The sequence below is a fragment of the Ctenopharyngodon idella genome, chromosome 19 (genome assembly GCF_019924925.1).
Source record: "Ctenopharyngodon idella isolate HZGC_01 chromosome 19, HZGC01, whole genome shotgun sequence".
Classification (NCBI taxonomy): domain Eukaryota; kingdom Metazoa; phylum Chordata; class Actinopteri; order Cypriniformes; family Xenocyprididae; genus Ctenopharyngodon; species Ctenopharyngodon idella.
The window spans coordinates 1,881,112-1,903,805 of record NC_067238.1 but is presented as its reverse complement, the minus strand read 5'-3'; the positions used below and the strand labels follow the sequence as shown (position 1 = coordinate 1,903,805).

Below are 22,694 nucleotides of genomic sequence, written 5' to 3'. Positions count from 1 at the left end.
CTTTACATGATTCCAGACGAGGAATAAGGGTCTTATCTAGCAAAACAATCGGTCATTTTCTAAAAAAAAATCTAAATGTATATGCTTTATAAACACAAATGATCGCATCACAAGTGCTTCCACCAGAACGTGATTCCGTATTCTTCAAAAAGCTTACGCTGAATGTTCTACGCCTTCCTTATTCAACTTACAGAACGAACACAGCGCCAGTTCCGTTTAGCGTAAGCTTTTTGAAGAATACGGAATCGAGTTCTGGTGGAAGCACTTGTGATGCAATCATTTGTGTTTATAAAGCATATACATTTTAATTTTTTTTTTTTTTATATATAATGACCGAACGTTTCGCTTGATAAGACTTCAAAGTCCTTTGAAGCTGCACTAAAACTGTCATTTTGACCTTCAACCGTTTGGAGACCATTGAAGTCCACTATAAGGAGAATAATCCTGGAATGTTTTCATTAAAAACCTTAATTTCTTTTCGACTGAAGAAAGAAGGACATGGACATCTTGGATGAGTAAATAACAGTAAATTTTTATTTGAAAGTGAACTATTCCTTTAAGGTATTTCGGTGAATGTGCGAGGCTTCCGATTTATTAGCCGCTATAGGGAAATAATGAGAAGAATATCAAAGTGCAGTAAACTATAAAAATAAAGTGGATAGGCATGCACGTTTGGCGCGAGTGCTCTGTAATAAGAATGCATATGTGCGCATGCACGTAATCAAAGTGACAACGGCAACTACTTGTCTGGCATGCGTAATACAGTGTTTTTAGTCATTTTCGCGGATCCGTGTGAACGTGGATAGTTTTGATAACGTCATCTGGACAAAGTACATCGTTGTCATGTAAATGTACCCTCAGTGTAAACGTATTAGTGTGGACTAATACGGCCTTAAATATGTATTGTGTGATATATTATAATTCACTTATTCAGAATTATTAGCTGCAATTATTGTAATTATAAAAGGTATTGCAACCTACTACAAATGCCCTTATAAGGCATTATGTGGTTAGTTAATGTTATTATAATCAATGTCATTTTTTTCATCAATCGCATGGTTTTTTTTTTTTTCCTTTTTCTTGTCTATCCATGTAAAATGTTGTGGGTGTGAATGTTTAAGGGCGTGGAGCAAGAGCTCCATGACATCACTGTCCCAGCGCTGAAAAAGAATCTGGTCATCTAGCACTGCGGGGGCAACTCAATCCATGGCCTCACTAACATGTGGAGCCATTGACACTGACATCAGACACAGCAGCGCCGGTGTCCATGACACCACAACACCGGCTGCCTTCACACAGCTCCACACTCACTGTCCAGCAGGAAGCGCATAGCACCATGGGAATAAAACTACTTACTGATCTAGAATTAGCTTTTAAAGTCCAAATTCATCACAGTTCATCAAATTCATCACACTTATAATGTAATCATCCATATTGATCTCAAACCAGTGAAATGAATCAAACAAAACCTCACATGTCAGGTAAGCAGATAAAAAGTTAACATAAAAAAAACTACCATCTAGATAAATATATAGTTAGTTTTCTGTCCTGTATGCTTCTGATTTAAAAAGCTAACGCTAAAATCGCAACAAAACACACAATACTGTTTTGTTGGGACACCTGAATTAGACCTATAAAGTCTTTTGCCTCTATACCAACAAGAACTCAAGCAGAGTAAGCAGTGCTAACTATATACAAGTGCTGTTTATCGCAGTGTTATCTCATCAGAAGCATGTACAGATCTTCCTCCTGCTGCACCCTCACTAAACACTATGCATTATGCACATCATTCATCATTCATGAGCTGTGAATAGTGAATTAGTCGCTGATTAACAATTGACCATCAGTAAAGTTATTTTCCACATTCTTCAGCTCCTAAGAGGGCAAAGAGTACAGGCGGCGGACAAATTAGGATGTAAATAATCTCTATACACAGAAAGGAACTGTCTGGGTAAAGCAACTGTCTGAGGTTCTACAGAACAAACAAAACTCTGTCTGTTTTCACTACTGGGGCCTTGTTGATAAAAGCTACATTTGTTTAAATAAATCACTTGAAATGATGTTAGAGAATAGCTTTCCTCTTTGATATTCAGTCAGTTACTTTAGTGCAGGTGTTAAATCAGTGTCTATATTCTACATGGACACTTGTTGAATCTTCTTGGATGAATCTCAATTGTTATATTTCACCCCAAAATTCAAGAAAAAATATTGCATAATTTTTTCTTTTTTTCTTTGCAAAAACATAAATAAATACAAAAAATACTGTCATTTTTAAATTAAAAATCAGCATAAAATGTAGTATATTACCATGGTGTATCTCACGATGAGACTTTTTTTTCACATGACAGTGTTTTGGGGGTAAAATATGCATAAATATCATGAAAATAACTTAAAAATGCAAATATATACAGTATACACTACTGTTCAAACGTTTGGGGTCAATAAATTAAGTGTCAGTTAAGACATTTATAATGTTACAACATATTTCTATTTCAAATAAATGCTATTCTATTCCTGAGTCATGGTTTCTACAAAAACATTAAGCATATACACATCTGTTTTCAACATTGATAATAAGAAATGTTCCATAAGCAGCAAATCAGCATATTAGAATGATTTCTGAAGGGTTTTAGAATATATTACAATAGAAAACAGTCATTTTAAATTGTAATAGTATTTTGCAATATTAGCGTTTTTTGATCAAATAAATGCAGCCTTGGAGCATAAGACTTCTTTCAAAAACATTAAAAAAACCCACCCCAAACTTTTGAATGATAGTGTATATATATATATATATATATATATTAATGGTACTAAACATACAGTATATTTCATTTGATTTCACTCTAATGGAACAATAATACGCCAGCAGCATGTAACAATTAAATTCATTATTTCTGGATACATCCAATTGTCATTGTAATTCACTTTTTACAATATTAATGGTCCATGATCAAGGGGCTTGTGAGAATTTGAACATAATGATAAAACCATGAAGAGAAAATAAATACTAAGAAAGGAGCTGCTGAACAATTTGTCCCCCTGCTGTAAATTTATGCAAGTAATTGACAGAGTGATGAAATGGAACGAGTGCAAGAGATAAAAAAAGAAACGGAGATGCACAGAGAGGAACAGAGGGAAATGTACTGCGATATTAGTATTGATTCATGTATTCAAGTCTAAACTCCAATGGTTCACTGACTGCTGTAAGACAGAACTGCAGTCAGAAAAAAATTTCATAATAGCTAATTTGAAATCACAAACACATGAGAAACAGAGGAAGGGCTGAATCACTGTATGGAATACAGTGCCCACTAGTGGAAACAGTGTTGAACAGCCTGTGTTGATTTCATAAAAAGAGACAAAGATTTCTTTCTTTAAAAAGAAAAAGACAAATATATAATATATGAATTTTGAAATTATGTAATAAATATCTGTTTCTATTTAATATATATTTGTATTTAATATCTGTAATTAGTTTCTGTATGCACACTACTGGTAAAAAGTGTTAAATAAGTTTTTTTTTTAATGTTTTTTATAAAAAGTTCTTATGGTCACCAAGGCTGCATTTATTTGTATGAAATGTATTCCTGTGATGGCAAAGCTGAATTTTCAACAGCCATTACTTCATTCATCAGTGTCACATTGGTGCTCTAATAATAATAGTTTTTATTACTATTGTTGTTGAAAACGTTGTTAAAAAGCTTTGTTCTGGGTTAGAGATCCCAAAATTGGATCAATCCAATGTGAGCAAAGTGACATACTATATATCTGATGCAATAAAGCCACTCCCACTATATTTCTCACTCAAATTAAAGCACTTTATAGTGAAAAAATTTAAGAGACAACATTTTTAAGAGACTTTTCCTGTTAATTATTTATTATATTAATATGTATGAATTATAATTATGAAAAATTCATATAATACATTCATATAAGCATTATATTAATTGACAAGTAATATTGAGCTGCATTTAAATTAATGTAAATATATAAATACAAGCTTTAATATATAAAGCCTTTAAACAGATTAAGCTTACATGTTTTCCTTTGAGCTCTTTCTGAACCTATAAATTATGTAAATTCAGTTGATACATATGCATATAGTCAGATATTTTCATTCTTGCTGAAGCAGCAGTGTTTATTTCTGCCTTGTAAATGCATTTAAATTTATGATGTTTTTCAGAAAGTTTGATTTTTCATAGAAGTGAATCAAATTGATGAATCTGAAGAATCAAACTCTGGATCAAACCCTGAGTTGACAGAGAATGTTTATACAGAGCGCTGTAAGCCCGCTGAACCTGATCTAGGTTGGATTTGAAAGGTTTTATCAACTCTAAACTTACTCTGAAACTCAGAGTTTATTCAACTAGCTTCAAGTAACAGGCCTCAGGCACTCCGATATTTGATTGTTTTTGGGCTTTATTTTCTTTTTACATTTCAGCACCCTCTTGTGGTCAAGGGATTAAATGGCTAACTTCCTGTTTAGTAAAAAGCCACCAAACCCAAAAACACAATATGAAATGTCAAAACTGAACAGAAGATATAGAGACTACATACAGTTGACAGAGTTTTTATACAACTTGTCTACAGACTTTTACGATGAGAGAGGAGTCAGACGTACTTTGTTGGACCGGAGGGAGACGCGTCCTCCACAGCGTGCGCAGAACTTAGTTTGGCAATAAGAACAGACGTGGCCGCAGCCATCGGCAAACTTGGTTTTGTGGCAGATCCCACAGGTGGGTGAGTCTCCCTTCTGCTCCGGATTCTTCTGAGCCTCCTCTCCGATTTTCTTCACCTGGTCCTTATACATCTCAAACTGCTGGTGTAACTTCCTGTGGAGAGCAGAAAGGGACATTTAGGTTTGGGTCATTTTAGTATTTTCTTATAATTGTCTTGATTTACATTTGGGGAGGAGAGTCAGGTATGAAGAGCTGCTCCTGGATCAGTCTGAAGATACGTTTACACAACAACGATGTACTAAAAACTGAAAAGTTTTCCTTTGCATTTTTTGCATACTTTAAGTGACATGACATGAAGGCCAAGTATGGTAACCCATACTCAGAATTTGTCCTCTGCATGTAACCTATCCAAGTTAGTGCACACATATTAGGAGCAGTGAGTAGTGAACACACACGCACTGCAGCGCCCAGGGAGTGAATGGGGGGTTAGGTGCCTTGCTCATGGGCACCTCAGCCATTTCCTGCTGGTATTGAGAATCAAAACCACAACCTTCGGGCTGACTCTCTAACCATTAGACCACGACTGCCCCAAGGTGACAACGTTGTCAAAACAATCCCTGTTCACACGGATCTGCAAAAATGACAAAAACGCTGTATTATGCATGCCAGGCCAGTAGTTGGCGATATCACTTTGAAAAGAAATAATACGTGCCTATAGACTGAACACATAATACACATGTGCATGACATCGTTGTTTTCACAAATTCGTGTTTTTGTAGTTTACACAGAGACGATAAATATTCTTTTCAAAAACTTGCACTTTGAAACAAAAAAGTTAGCATTTTCAGGCCCCCAAAACGCCAATGTTATGTAAATGAACAGGCCAAAACACATAAAAAGTTTTCTGTTTTTAGTTGAAAAACAGTGTCGTGTAAACGGTCCCGTGACAGGGTTGTCACCTGTTAATTAACATTTGTGCAAAACTGAGCAGGAATATGAGAATAATTCGGCCAAGAAGTGCTATTATGTTCAGCATACCCAGCAAAGTTACTGCAAAAAAAAAAAAAAAAGACCCAATTGATTACGCAATAGGGTGTCTTTTCAGTTAAAACAATAATAATTTTGGTCACACTTTAGATTAGGATTCAATTCTCACTATTAACAATGACTTCTGCCTCAATAAACTCCTTATTACTACTTATTTATAGTTATTAAGAGTCTTATTCATACATTTTTGTGCGATCTGCTTACACCCAACTAAGGGGGGGACCTTTATGCTTGCTTACTTCAATTTCATAAATTTATACAAATTCACAGAAGTGTAAAATATTTTTTTATTTTCATGAGATTGGTATGGAATTTTCATTCCTGCTGTAGTCTCTAGCTGACAGCTCTCCGACAAATGTGAGATTTGCAGTTTCATTGCTTTAAAAAAAACGTTATAAGACACTAATTTGTACTAGTGCTGAAAATATAATAACAAATGCTAATTCACAATATTAATAAATACTATAATCATATACAAATAATACAAAAATAACACTGTTTTGTACCAATTTCATGAAAAGTGTGAATAGAATCTATAAAACAATCTTACAGTTTTTTGTTTTTTTGCAAGGTAGTGTCAAAAGCCTTAATTGTTTGGCACATGAGTGTTGTGGTTCTTTGGGTTTAAGAGAGCACTGTGGCTGTAAACATGACCCTTATTAAGTTCTTTATTCAGTAGTAATTGCATTAATATAATAGGCTTTAAACTCTGGGTTAATTCCTCCTATTCTACATTCATCAGTCAAATCAAGACAGTAATCATTGACAGGATGCGTCTAATACTTGTGTCTAATACTGTTCCAGTTTGACAATATCCAAATCTAATGCAGACTGACTCAAATCAATAATTTATCCAGAGAAAACACTTACTCATCAGATGATTATTGATCCAGAGGGTATTTTCCATTGTTTTTAAGTCGCATGGGACAGTGAAGTATGTGACAGGGATGGGTTTTACTGTACATGAACTACAGATCATGATATTTAGTTTGAGCCCTAGCAAATCGATAATGTTCCACACTGAAACTATCTGACATTGTCTCTCCACAAGAGTACATGAATATCCGCTGTCATTGGTCACGCATGGCTAATGGATTGAACATTTTGTGTTGACATGCAATTTGGTAGATTGATGAAACAGTCAATCCAACAAAAGAAAAAAATCTTGAGTACTCACATACTGTTAGCAGGGTTTACCTGTTTGTGTACATGGTAGCTTTCAAATGATTTAAAGGGATAGTTCACCCAAAAATGAAAATTACCCCATAATTTAGTCAACCTCAAGCCATCCTAGGTGTATATGACTATCTTCTTTCAGCCAAACACAATCAGAGTTATATTAAAAATATCTTGGCTCGTCCAAGTTTTATAGTGGTAGTGACTGGAGGATGAGGATGATAAGTACAAAAAAGTGCATCCATCGATTATAAAATGTATACTCCATGCAGCTCCAGGGGGAGCGAATCGATGCGTTTGTGTAAGACAAATATCATTTAAAGCTAATAAAGTTAACGCTTTTTAGACGCAAGTCAAATGCTTATGGCTTGAGGGTGAGTAAATTATGGGGTAATTTTCATTTTTGGGTTAACTATCCCTTTAAGTAGCTACTTTTGAACCCGGAGCATTTCTTTATGTAAACTCCATTGCAGGGCCATTGAAAAACACTTTTAACGGCTCACTCCATCGCTAGTTCTGACTGGTGACGCGGTACGCAATGACAGTTGGGTGATTTTCCCTCTCCACTTCCTGTGAACTGATGTATCGATGTTCCGTTATTCCCTATGCCGTTTGCAGTGCCCTTCAAACATGTTCGCTCCATTTGGATCGGAATCTCACTTAAAGGGATAGTTCACCCAAAAATGAAAATTTAATGTTTATCTGCTTAACCCCAGGGCATCCAAGATGTAGGTGACTTTGTTTCTTCCGTAAAACACAAATGATGATTTTTAACTCCAACTGTTGCAGTCTGTGAGTCGTATAATGCTTGTCAATGGTAACTCCATCTATAAGAGTCAAAAAACATGCACAGACAAATCCAAATTAAACCCTGCAGCTCGTGACGACACATTGATGTCCTAAGACACAAAACGATCAGTTTGTGCGAGAAACTGAACAGTATTTATATAATTTTTTACCTCTAATACACCACTATGTCCAACTGCCTTGAGCATCCGGTTGGTGAGGTCTGAAAACGCGTTCTGATGACGGAAGTGATCTCTCGCGCTTTGCTTCAATGAGTGCGAGCGATCATTTCCGGCATAAGAGTGCATTCAGACCTCACCAACCGGATGCTCAAGGCAGTTGGACATAGTGGTGTATTAGAGGTAAAAAATGATATAAATACTGTTCAGTTTCTCGCACAAACCGATCGTTTCGTGTCTTAGGACATCAGTGTGTCGTCGCGAGCCGCAGGGTTTAATTTGGATTTGTCTGTGCATGTTTTTTTGACTCTTATAGATGGAGTTCCCATTGACAAGCATTATACGACTGACAGACTGCAACGGTTGGAGTTAAAAATCATTATTTGTGTTCTACTGAAGAAACAAAGTCACCTACGTCTTGGATGCCCTGGGGGTAAACAGATCAAATTTTCTTTTTTTGGGTGAACTATCCCTTTAAGATGGCGGAATACCCTGTGAAGTCCACTTCGCAGTCCACTAGCAGTCAAATGGAACGCACCTCATGTTGTGTTCCAGTCATTTTGAACCAGAGCGATTTAAATTTTCCTGAAAATACTAGTTAAGATCCAGAGACGATTTTCTTTTCCCCAAAAATGCTAGTTAATGTTATCACATTGGACGAAAACTTACTGACTTTGCTCACACAGGGCATAACAACTTCAAAAAATGTTTTGATAATTTTTGTAGTTTTTGGGGATTTTTTTCCCACTTTGTTACACTTGTGTTCCTGGCTTACAAAAAAAAAAAAAAAAAAATTGCTTATAAATCTCTCATTATGCTATGTTGGATTCAATCTTTTTTCAACTTGTTTTCTTTAAATCAGCACAGGTTTTGTATTTTGGACTGATTGATCGTAGGCCTCATTGATCTGAGTTTATGCACCTCATAAGTGAAAAAAGAGTGAAAAAAGTTTATTCACCTCATCAAAAAAAATGAGGTTTATATGCCCAGATCAATGAGGCCTACGATCAATCAGTTCCAAAAAGAAATACAAAATCTTTAATTGAAAGAAAATATATTGATAATATTGCGTAATGAGAGATTTATAAGCAGAGATTTTAAAAGGCCAGTCATTTCTGATGGGGAACACCAAATTAAGTGAAGGATTTTTAGCACAGCACAAGGGAACTAGCTACTTTCAGCGGCATGAATTGAAGCCCCTGCACTGTACTTACGGCTTTGGCTCCTCCTCACTGGGGGACTTTGACTGGGGCTGAAGAACATTACTAACCAGCTCAGTGATTCCACTGAAAGGGTTCCACCTGTTCAGACAAGCATAGCAACATCAAGTGGCAAGAACCAAGGAATGTGTTTTCTCTATGTCCCGATGTGGGATTACACCAAGGAATGCCAAAACATTTTGTTGAATGGTGCTTTAATCGCAAATGTTTGTCACTGAATAAGTTGAACCTTCTAGGTGTTTCTTTCTGTATTTAAAAAATAGTTCACCCAAAAATGAAAAATCATCATTTACTCGCCTTCATGTCACTGCAAACCTGAACACACATCAGACAGTTTACTCTGCTAGTTTTCGGCTTGGACATTTTGTCTAATATCTCCTTTTGTGTTCCACAGAAGAAAGTCAAACAGATTTAGAGTGACATGATGCTGAGTAAACGATGGCAGAGTTTCGTTTTTGGATGGACTATCCCATTGAGATCACCAGCAATAGCTCATGATTTGTAAATGATCGTACAATAACTGTCAGACCACAAATCTGTAATGTGAGAATGTTATATTCTCATAATGAGAATATGGCAAATTGTACACTTGGGAAATTGTACACGCAATGTCCAAAAGAATTGTATACTAAATAATTTTGTAAATTGTAAATAAATAATTTTCTAATGCACTACACTGCAAAAAAATTATTTAAAATGGGGTAAGACAGTAAAAAAGTTTCTTAAAGATATAGTCTCTAAAAACAAATTTTGGTTTTATTTCTCAACTAAACTGATCTTATTTGAAGGATGTTTACTGGAAAAAAAAGAGTGTAATGCAATAGATTAGTGCTCAGAGAAATGGCAGCATTAACTAAGGGTGGAGAAAGAAGCCACAATACGAAAGCAGGTGAGTTTGAATCACAAGAGGACAGTAGTTCTGTATACTGGAGCACTGTGGAGGAGCAACTGACCAACTACATGTACATATGGGTCACTAAAGCAACACAGATTTGCTACTAAATGTACAATCCAAAGGTTAGTAGGATGAGAAAGCAGGAACAGTTTCAGTATCAAAGTAAGAGGTGTAAAATACATCCAATAGGGAAAAGGGTCCTACAAGGGCTAGTCCTGAGTTTTCAACTAGAACACCATAAAGCCAAATAACTTATCATAGGGCAGCTCTGAAGGATGCATCATAGACAGCAAAGGGCGAAAAAGGAAGACTGAAAGCTCAAAGTACGCTGAAAGAATTTGCTTGTACTCACTGAGCTGGTTGAGGCTTTGTGTCTTCTTTAGGAGGTTCCCTAAAAAGATATGTTCAACAGCTCAGCACACACAAAACATAAGACAAAATCAAAAACTGACAAATCATAAACAAATTAAATTATGGCATAATGAAGTTAGAAAACTAATAAAAGTAAATCAAAATATGTTAGGGCTGCCAAATTGTTAAATATTATTATTAATATCAATTAGAGCTGTCAAAATTAACGCGTTAATAACGCATTAACGCAAGTTCATTTTAACGGCACTAATTTTATTAATGCTCGATTAACGCAGCGTACATTTTCTGTTTGACCCGTGGACTAGCCCATAGTTGAAGAAGAGGAGATGCAGCCATAGTTCACGTCACATCTAAAAACGTGTGGAAAGCGCAGCCGCGCCGCTTCCTCCTTTCCAAAGCACTTGTGCTCCAGTGGCGTTTGTCGTTGCTATGCAAACATGAACTGCGCTCTCCACGACGACGACGAAGTTTCAGCAAAGGATAATGATGACAATTGTTATTGTTCTTTCAAGCATTTAATAATAAAAAACAATAAATAAATATATATAAAGCAAAGGATAACCCCAATTGACCGTTCGCAACGACCCGTCCCTTTAGTTACTGTTGCTACGTCCGACAAGCCATGCCAATCTCTCGCCACACATCATGATCTCACGCAGTGAAAAATACATGGCAGAGCAAAGAGGACACTGACAACGCGTCGACAGACAAGACAGAGCAGGTTATTTTTGATATGAAACAAAGTCTCAAATTTCAAATTTTGACATTTTTAAAGAAATTTAAACAATAAATACCGTTTTGCGTCTCTTAAATGTGTCGTGACAGATCGCTGTAGCGACTCAGTTCAAGCGGCTCGTGAACCGATCATCTCATCCTACTGGTTCATTTATAGCATCAAATAAACATGAATGAACATCAGAAGGAATGTTGTTTCAATCGCGGAAAGACGTCAGTACACACCATTTTTCAAGTTCAAGTCCATCTATGTCAGTCTGCTAATCTGTTAACTCCCCTGACTGCTTTGTTGGACAAAATGGCGGATTTGGCATTATGACTGGTTGGATCGCCTGTCAATCAAACTCCTGGCGAAGGATCAATTGATTTCTAGCCCTTGCATTAGCTCTACTACTAGATATATTTATGGAGATGAGAAATAAAAACCCGCCCTGTACAGCTATGATCAGCTGTTTGGCTGAACTTTCGATGTTTTGTAACGGCAAAAAAGTAAAGATTACAGATTAAAATGTGCGATTAAGTTGCGATTAATCACAAGTTAACTCATGACAATCATGTGATTAATTGCGATTAAATATTTTAATCGATTGACAGCCCTAATATTAATAATATTAACATCATTACATTTTATGCTACTATATGCTATTTAATTACATTTTGGCATGATTTGGTAGACCTTTAAGAATTATGACGTGTCACAGAATAAAAAATAAATAAGGTAACTGCAACTTTTTATTTCACAATTCTGACTTTTTTTTTTTTCTTACAATTTGGTATATTTTTTTCACGAATTGTGAGATATTATCTCACAATTGTAAGTTATAAAGTGCGAATTGCGAGATCCAAACAAAAACACAAAAATCTAACCTTTCATTGAAGTAAAACAATTGAAAACGGGGAAAATCTCATTATGAAATAAATGTTTTCTCTAATACACATTGGCCACAATTAATGGCAACTTTTTATTCAATAATTTTTGCAACCTCCTTTTGCCAAGATAACAGCTTTGCGTCTTCTCCTATATGAGTTTGGAGAACACCTGAGAAGAGATCAGAGACCATTCCTCCAGAATCTCTGGGAATCTCCAGAGCCCATGTTGATACAATCTCCTCTTCAGTTTTCTATGGTCAGGGGACTGGGATGGCCATGGCAGAAACTTAATTTTGTGCTCAGTGACCCATTTTTGTGTTGATTTTGATGTTTGTTTTGGATCATTGTCCTGATGGAAGATCCAACCACGGCCCCTTATAAGATTTTTTTTTTTTTTTTTTTCTGATAGTATTTGATAGAATCCATGATGCCATGTATCTGAACAAGATGTCCAGGACCTCCAGCAGAAAAATAGGCCCAGAACATTAAAGATCCAGCATTATATTTAACTGTACACATGGGGTGTACTTTTTATCCCTGTGTACACCAAACCCATTGTTCCCTGATGGTGGAAATTGGAATTTCTTACAGCCACTTTCTATTTTGTGAAGCTAAACAATCTTTTGCTGCACATCAGAACTATATTCTTTGGTTTTACCTATTGTGATGGATGATTAAGGGAATTTGCCCTTTGTGTTACCTCATATTTATGTAAATTTACAAATTAATAAATTTATAAAGTTATAAAGTCAGAATTGCCAGGAAAAAAAAAACAAAAAAAACCTCACAATTCAGACTTTATAACTCATAAATTGCAAGTTTACATGTCACAAAAGTGAGAAATAAAGTCAGCATTGTGAGTTTATATCTTTATTTCTCGCAATTGTGAGGTATCATAAACTTGCAATTGCGAGAAATAAAGTCAGAATTCCAAATTCCAAACTCGCAATGCTGAGAAATTAACTCAAAATTGTGAGATTACGACCTGGTTTCACAGACAGGGCTTAGACTAAGCCAGGATTAGGCCTTAGTTTAATCAGGACATTTAAGTAGCTTTTTTAAACCTGCCTTAGAAAAAAAACAAAAAACATTACTGGTGTGCATCTTGAGACAAAACAGTGGCACTGGCATATTTTAAGATAAGTCAGTACAAGTTGCTTTCAGGTAAAACAGCGCAAACATGCATCTGGGACTAGGCTTAAGCTTTGTCTGTGAAACTGGGGGATAAACTTGAAATTGTAAGAAAAAATGTCAGAATTGTGAGTTTATATCTTTATTTCCCACAATAGACCCTTTTCACAGATTGTGATGACGCGTTTTAACGGTCATCACTATCGTAAATCCTGCAAAGTTTTTTATATTTTCATTTTTAAAAAAACGTAGGTACATTTATAACACTATACTTAGTATTATATTACCTTTGCATCAAATTGCAAAAATCTAGTTAACGCTGCTGTGAGGGTGTTTCTAACACAGCAGCTATGGGAGTGGCAGTAAAAATGATATCTTTCTCTCTTCTGACTGCCGTTATCAATCGCTCTCTATTTTTTACCTCTTTTTGAAAGTTGTGAAAACACTATTGTGGAGTTTTTCTTTAACTATTTGAGCAAATGGAAACACAAAAAAATATATTTAATGTATTCTCTCATTCACCGCTATAGATTTTTACCCAACTATGACGACTTCCGCTTCTGAGAAACCCGGAAATGTCAAAAAGGGTCTATTGTGATTATTGTAAAGTCTGAATTGCGAGATAAAAAGTCACAATTACCCTTTTTATTTTTTTATTCTGTGGCAAAAACAAGCTTCTATAGTATTTAATTATCATCAAAGTTTATGAATTTTGAATTGTAGGCTGGATATTGATGGTTGGTGTTCCTCTGATAGTTCAGATGGTACAAGTGTGCTGGAGATTCCACACATGAGAACTGTATTTAAAAACAATAATACTAAACCCACTGCAGATAACTTAGTATTTTTGCCATTAAAACTAAGACAATCTCTTATTAGAATAAACTTTATTTTACAATGGAAATAATTTTGTTAATATATTGTGATACAAAATTAAACAAATTCAACATTTGAGATAAATTTATGAGATCAATAAAGAATGACAGCTCCAATAAATAGGTAGATGATTATAAAAATAAACATGAGTCTTGTGTGTACAGAAAAATACCAAAATGAATACAAAAATCATATAAACATATGGAACAAAAAGAGAATAAATCATATATATAATATAAATCATATGTAATGAGAGAAATATAACTTCTTTGCCTTATATGTGACTCTTGGTATTGTAAGTAACATTAAATTAATCTTTAATCTGAAGACCTTTTTGTGTAAAACCCCACAAATGATGGTTCATAAAACACACCTGACCGAAATATACAGTACAATTAACACATTGTTCATTTGAGAACTTTTATATTACCAACATCATTTTAACTTGAGATACACAGATCACATATCCACAATGCTCAGGAGACTGTACAATACCGTACTATTCTCACTATTTCTGCAACATATGCATACTCTGCACAATATTATGCTTAAATATGCAGCATACTACCAGGATGCACTGCATGGAACACCATATACCACAATGCAATGTGCTCGACTTGGCCTTCCATTTCCTGAATAAATTTTGTGCACCTTATATTAGTATTTATACCTCAACTTGTAGAAAAGCTATACTTGTGATGAATTTTGATTCATCATGTGGCTCTTTACCACTTGTATTTTATGGTGGTTGTCAGTGTATTACAAAGGTACAAAATGCATTTTAGTACTTCAGTAGGTTGGTATATTAACATTATATCAGTTAATGAAAAATGTTTTTTTACTGTAAATTCAAAGTCAATTTGTAAAACCTAAAATGACGCTACCATATTTTAAAAGTAATATTTTGGCAACCACAGCTCACATTTTTTTCAATGCAGTGTATTTGTTTGTACTGACAAATGTTAAGATATTTTACACATAACATAAAAAAGTAAAAACAATATTTTTTTAAGATCATAACTGCACTCCACTCACTACACTAATGTGGAATAGTATCCTTTTAAATCACATGCAACTGTAAAAATGTACAATTACTGTACTGTTGTTGTATATACTATAGTCTGTGTAAAAAAGTACCATACTTTTTAAATGGTTACTATAAGTGTTAATCCTGTTACACAACAGGTCTGACATAAGACCGATTACTTGAGACTAAGGTCTCATAAAAGGTCTCATATATCACAGAGATAAGTTTATAGCATTGTGAGGGGAACAAGGAAATTCCCAGACTTTAATATGGAAATATTTTATAGTCAAAGAGCAATCAGTCCTCTGTGGAAATCCCAGTGTGAGTTTGGCCAGCTAAACACTGTGCCTTTCAGAACAAGTAAAGAGATTACAACCTGTGATTAGCCAATCAGCACTGGCCATTCTAAATGCCTGACACTAAGTCCTAATACAGTACGGCTCTGATGCCGAGATCAAGTGCACTTGCACCACTGTAGCATCATGCATGGTGTGTTTAGGATTGTTATTGTGTAAGAAATTACACGTTTGATCTCTAAACAGATCCTCCATACTCGCCTTGCAGTGTAAGATGAAGCTGGAGGATTCTAACACATCTCATTCAAGGCTTTGGAAGTTATTTTGAAGAGTAATCATTTAGGTGATTTTCAATCTCTTGTAAAAACTTTCACTTCGTGTCTTTTTGGACCTGCAAAGTGCTTTAATTCACTGTGCTTTGCAGTAATTCTGTGGACATTGTGATCACTCAAATCCAGAACACAAGCAATATCCAAAGTCAATTGACCAGATTTAATCATTTTTGATAATATCCTCTTCTGTTGACAGCTCCTTCCTCTTGGCCATTTTCACTAAAACCCACAAAATAACATTCTAGATTAAATAATTATGAATTAGTTGTACACACCAAGCAAAGCTGCGCAATATGCTTACAAAATCTTTTATACATTTTTAATATTATGTTTGAAAAAGGCCGGAGATGTCAATTTTCCTAGGCCGGACATCACTTTTGGCACTTCATAGAGTGAGACTGTTTGACTCTGAATGGGGCAAGTTCCAAAACTGGCCCTAGCAATATTTGCTCAGATAATATTTGTTCAGAATTCCAGGGGAAAACCACATCTAATGTTGCTCATGTTATATACTGGATCTAATGGCTATTAGTCAGCAATAAAAAGTCCCAATAATCCCCTGCACACAATAAGGAAAACAGGTATATACTGTACTTCAGCACACTCCTTAGTGCTAAGTTCTGAATGTTGCTCAGTGTATAATTCCATGATTCTATGAGTGCTGGGGGAGGGGGTGTCTGACTGATAGCTTCAGACTCACCAAGACAGAAATAACCACAACCTGTTCATAGAAGCGTGAGTATGAAGAAGGCTTGGTCACACACTACATGCAACTCAGGTACACATACATATAATACAAACCAGTTGAGTGTCATACAGGGAGAAGCTTTGCCATCTACTGTGTACATATGCAGCATCCTTCTATTAGAAGCAATGCCTGATTTGAAACACTCTACTCAAGTAGCAACATCAAAATACATCAGTAATACCTTATAAAATGCAGTTCCTAACAAGTATCTAAAAAGGACTGCAGAGGTTGTCGGGGACTATAATCGCACTCTTGCAAACTATTCTAACTCAAACTTTCAGTGAAAATGTTTTTTAAATAAAGACTGAAAGAGTTTTCACAAGTTTAATGGTGGAGACTCTGAAGTTGTGATTGTGATGTAGTTTGTTTATAGCCTGTTTAAGTTTTACTTGTATTTAGGCTTCAAAATTCATGTGTTATTTCTGAAGATTATCATGATGAACAAAATGTGTAAGAATCATAAACTTTTGTTAGTCACAGAGCTTATTTTATACAATAATCATCACTGCAGCACTCTATAGAGTGGTGTTAGCATGTTGCTAAGCTAACTAGGTTCTGGAGCACAGCTAAACTCAGGCTAAAACATCCGCTTAGCCAGACCAAGTCAGACATAAAGTTTGAATGCAGTTTGAATGGAAATATAATGTGGCTTTCTCTGATGAATGTACCATTTAAAGCAACAGTAGCTAACAGTAACTGCAAATCCCAAAGAAACTGAATATAATGGTATAAAGACACAGTCTATATTATTTATAAATGTATTATATAATACATACATAAACAATAAGGTCACACATTTTCATTAAATTGTTAAGTAAATTCATTAAGTGGCTAAGTGTATCTGACCAGGCAGCCAATCACAGAGGGGCTAAATGACTTTTAATGACATTATTAAACAAGAGGCACAGCATTCCCCATTTCTTAAACGCCACACACTTACTCATGGGCTGTCATAAAGAATACCCTAAGGACTATCTCTCTTAAATCTGTCTGTTTGAATTATGTGACATTATGACACAATTACAAAGACAGACAAGTCCAATCAAATTCCAATTTGGATGTTAAAAGAAGTCAATTCAGATTCTGAATTTAAAGCTGAAAGCACATAATAGATACAATGTACTTTTAGATAGACAACTTTATTTGTCATTTAGCAGACATGTTTTCCAAAGCAAATTATGGTGCGCTAATTGCTGGGACTCTCCCCCTGGAGCATCCTGGGGAAAAGTGCCTTACCCAAGGGCACAGCAGTGACAGGCAGTTCCCAGTAATTCATTTCATTAGTGGCCCTACCTGACACTAAACCAGCAACATTTAAATTAGCAGACCAGACCAGACATAAGAGCCTCAATCCTGGCATAGATGAAGAAGGTATAAATCAATGAAAATCTCTGCGAACTGTATAGTCAACACTTGCAATTATTTTATGCACTACAATGCTAGATGCTTAGTGAACAAGAAATGAGTAATCTGATAAAATAAATAACTTTTAATTGCTTTATATTTTATTTTCACCATCTTTTCTGCATTGATTTTTCATCAGACAAAGATACCCTTGTGAAAACGAAAACATTTTAGCATACTTTTAAAAAGAGTACTTATTACGGAAATAATATATTTTAAAAGAATATACTTAAGCATTTTTCACCCAAAAATGAAAATTCAAATCATTTACTCACCCTCATATCGTTATAAACCTATATGCATTTTCTTCTTCTGCAGATCACAAAAGATATTTTGAAGAATGTTGTTGGTAACCAAAACATTTTAGGTTAGTTGCCATCGACTTCCATTACATTTCTCAAAATAACTATTTTATGTTCCATGGAAGAAAGAAAGTCATACAGGTTTGGAACGACATGAGGTTAAAAAAATGATGACAAAATGTTCACTTTTGCGTGAAGTACTGCATCCCTTAAAGGGTTAGTTCACCCGAAAATTAAAATTCTATCATTAGTTACTCACCCTCATGTCGTTTCTCACCTGTAATACCTTCGTTCATCTTCGGAACACAAATTAAGATATTTTTTGATAAAATCCGATGGCTCATTGAGGCCTCCATTGACAGCAAGATAATTAACACTTTTAAATGCCCAGAAAGCTACTAAAGACATATTTTAAAAAAAGTTCATGTGACTACAGTTCAACATTAATGTTATGAAGTGACGAGAATACTTTTTGTGCGCCAAAAAAACAAAATAACAACTTTATTCAGCAATATCTAGTGATGGGCGATTTCAAAACACTGCTTCATGAAGCTTCGAAGCTTTACGAATCTTTTGTTTAGAATCAGTGGTTCGGAGCGTATCAAACTGTCAAAGTCACGTGAACCATTGACATTTCGAAACGTTTCAAACACTTTTGACATAACAAAGCCTCGTTTACTGAAATCACGTGACTTTGGCAGTTTGATGCATGCTCCGAACCACTTATTCGAAACAAAAGATTCAACTAAAATGTACTTAATTTCTATTAATATATATAATAATTTCTATTAATATATATATATATATATATATATATAATTTCTATTGAAACTTTTGTCACTTATTTAAATATATTTATAATTACAGATTTGTAATGATGAAGTTGCAGTTTAAAATATAAAATTTAAAATATATTAAATATATTAACTTTAAATGTAATATTAAATGTAAGCATGACAAAAGACTATTAAAACAAAATTATTTAAAATGTACTTAAGTAAAAGTTTTTATTTTGACATTATCACAAAGCGCACTTAAGTCATGAAAGTACACTCTCTTTAAGTGGCCTTTTTATTTTAATTAATATACTATTATCTGCAAGAGCTGTTTTTATAAATATTATTTTAAGATTTGAAGTAGACAGTACAAGTACACAATCAAAACAATTCAATTACGCAATTATACTTCCAAACTCACTCAACAGGTACAGCCAAAATCTGGCATGCCAGAATGCTCAAACAAGCAAACAACTTGAGTGTAAACCGCTTGTTTGCACTCAAGTCAACCTATAAATAGCTTAGAGCTGACTCTGCACATTAAACTGGAATACAAGAAAGAATTTTAACATTTATAAATGAAGCACCTCACCTTTAAATCCTGTTTGAAATGGCTGTCAGTATGGACATTTATAAATTCAAATGCACTAACATCTGTATTCAACAAGGGATGAGAGTTTTTATCAGAGGTTTATCAGACCACTACACTGTTCCATTCTCTAGCTGAGGAGGACAAACCCACCAGACACCTCTTAAAGCAGAGCGTGTGTGTGAGACTTAAGTACTACCATCAAAACAGACACACTAAGACGAAGATACAAACTCTAACATGTTGCAGTGGGTCTGCACTTACTTGATTAATACTTAACCAGTACATGACTGACATTGCAAAAAACTCTCTAATCTTCAAGAAGCCTCATTTTTCCATAGATCATCACTCTTAGCAGTTAATACTGAGGAATGAGTGCACAAGATATGAACGTATCTGCTAAAGCACAGTGTCACCTCAGATGACCGTTTGTACTGTGCTCTTTTAGCATGCTCTGCCAAAATACATTTCAAAATCAGCCACTGATAATGGGGATGTGCAAAACTACATTCAAAAACAGCTACACAGAGCAAACAGATTGCTCAACACAAGTTTTGAACTATTTTTAACTTTTATTTACACATGCAATGGCAACAGATTACCTAACAGATTAACTACATGTTTTTTGTCTAAAAAGTCTTAGTTCAACTTTAGCATAGGTGTTTCGATGTATGTTGTAAAGGGGTCATGAACTGCTTTTTTTATTTGCATAATGTACTTTTTTATTTGTATAATGTTATCAAAAATTTTTGCATCAAAAAACATCCTAATTTAGAAGTAATAAGTTATTTTCTATCATGTTTTTGACCCTCTCTCTTTCAAACACTCCGTTTTGATAAGAGTGCCACTATCAAGTCTTGGAAGTAAACGCCCACTGCTATGATTGGCTAACAATTTTACATTTTAAAATAATTTTCAACTTCCCCGCAGATTCAACTTCCGATTTCAACTTCCGATTTTGAAAAATATCTCTTTACATAGTTAAAACATTTAATTGCCAACAATGTTCATCCACACTTTCTTAATGTTAGGATCACAAGGATGGCAATGCGAAGTCTGTGTTTTTTCACAACTTGGCACTTCAAAACGTCTTGTAATCCTCAGAGGCATTTCTATCATTTTGTTGCTGGAGTAATCCTGTGTTTGCATACTACATGACATGCGGTGGGCGGGGCTAAAGAGGCAATGATGTAGAAATAGGCATTGATCTTCTTCTGCAGAGGCAGAAGAATAATAATGTGACAAAATCCGAAACGAGTCGTTTTCTGAGCTTGCTTTCAATAAAAGCTGTTTTTGGACTAATGAAGAAGTTTTGAGTTCTGAAACGTACAGGATATTTTTATAGTACAATGACCACTTATATTTCAAAAGATCAAGAAAAATTTGATTTCTCAATTCATGACCCCATCCAAATACTATAAATGTAAGCTGTATTACAAATAAAAAGTTACAAATAACTACTTACTCAGACTCAACCTGTCATATGCCCCTGGGAAAACTGTTTTTTTCCTTGGATTTTAAATCCATGACACTTAATTACACATTTGTGAGAAAGACATTGGTGAACTACACAGACTACTAATTAATAACACAGCGATCAGATTAAGCCACAGTATCCAACCCAGATCAGAGAGATTGACATCTGACCGTGTGACTGTGAGATCTCCAGTGGCACAAGCCTTACAAAACTGTGTCAGTTAAACAAGTTCATGTCAGGTGCCAATACAGCCAGAAACAGATTAAGTTAATTTAAAGTGAAGAACTTTACAGTCTCTCCAACTGGCAGAATAAAACAGACTTTCATATAATGTTTTACAACATGAATGATTCCTAATGATTTTTTTAGAGAGATGTACAGTACTGTTATATTTCTTTGATTCAATTTTTTTAAATCCTAATTCAAAGTATAAGCAACAGTATCAGTGATATTTAAGCAACATTAATAAGAGAGAAATCACATACGAAATACATAGTAATGTAGAATATTTGAAATGTGTCCAAAATGCTTCCTGTTTTAAAACTTACTGTTTTCACTCCTCTGCTTAGTTACTTCCGTGAGGTCGAGTCAGGCAGTAAAAGCATTGATTTTTTAAACTATCAATGTCCTATTATACCTTCAACACAACAACAGTGTTAATGGATCATTTGGAGTTGAAGAATTTGCACTCACATAGAAAAATCTACAGATTTTACATACCGTCTATAAGATTTTGTAAGATTTTCTCTTTTTATTTGATTGAAACCACAGAAAACAGTAATAGTGTGAACTATTAATACCATTTTAAATATCTGATTCTATTTAAATATATTTTAAAATGTAATTTGTGACCCTGGACCACAAAACCAGTCATAAGTTGCACGGATATATTTGTAGCAATAGCCAAAAATACATTGTATGGGTCAAAATTATCGATTTTTCTTTTATGTCAAAAATCATTAGAATATTAAGTAAAGATCATGTTCCATGAAGATATTTTGTAAATCTCCTACCATAAATATATCAAAAATGTATTTTTGTGAGTGGATATGCATTGCTAAGGACTTCATTTGGACAACTATAAAGGCGATTTTCTCAATATTTTGATTTTTTTGCACCCTCAGATTCCAGATTTTCAAATAGTTGTATCTCAGTCAAATATTGTTCTATCCTAACAAACCATACATCAATGGAAAGCTTATTTATTCAACTTTCAGATATGCCGGATCTGTATATTGACCCTTATGACTGGTTTTGTGATCCAGGGTCACATTTATTCCTGCTGAATTTTCAGCAGCCATTACTCTAGTCTTCAGTGTCGCATGATCCTTCAGAAATACGTCTAATATGCTGAAACATTTTTTTATTATTATCAATGTTGAAAACAGTTGTGCTGCTTAATATTTTTGTGGAAAGTGTGAAAACATTTTTTTTTTAATAAATAGAAAAAAGAACAGCATTTATTTGAAATAGAAATCTTTTAACATTATAAATGCCTTTACTGTCACTATTTATCAATATATTTAAAAAAAAAATTTAAAAAGAAAATTTTACAAAAAAAAGTCAGCCATAATCCAGACATGCTGACATTATGCAGAATATTTAGCAATCAATGATATGGCTTATCCGAAAATGACAAAAATGTGATAAACACTAGAGCCATCATAACATGCCACTGTCCCAACAGTTTACTCAGTGTAAGTGTGACAGTCGAGAGTGCAATCAAGCACATCTTGCAATAAGAGCTTGAGACAACTAACTATTCATATATATA

At 34.6% G+C, this 22,694-nt stretch overlaps 1 protein-coding gene across 16 annotated transcripts in view; it reads right to left on the bottom strand.

Moving 5' to 3' along the window:
- The window catches only part of rims2b (regulating synaptic membrane exocytosis 2b), a 156,592-nt gene that overhangs the window by 130,296 nt on the left and 3,602 nt on the right, over positions 1 to 22,694 (bottom strand). For all 16 annotated transcript variants that reach the window (XM_051873788.1, XM_051873789.1, XM_051873795.1 and 13 more), the window contains exons 2-4: positions 10,338 to 10,376; positions 9,085 to 9,171; positions 4,625 to 4,835 (exon numbers count right to left, since the gene is read on the bottom strand). In XM_051873788.1, the coding sequence (XP_051729748.1) occupies positions 4,625 to 4,835; positions 9,085 to 9,171; positions 10,338 to 10,376 (337 nt within the window). The remainder of the gene's footprint in view (positions 1 to 4,624; positions 4,836 to 9,084; positions 9,172 to 10,337; positions 10,377 to 22,694) is intronic.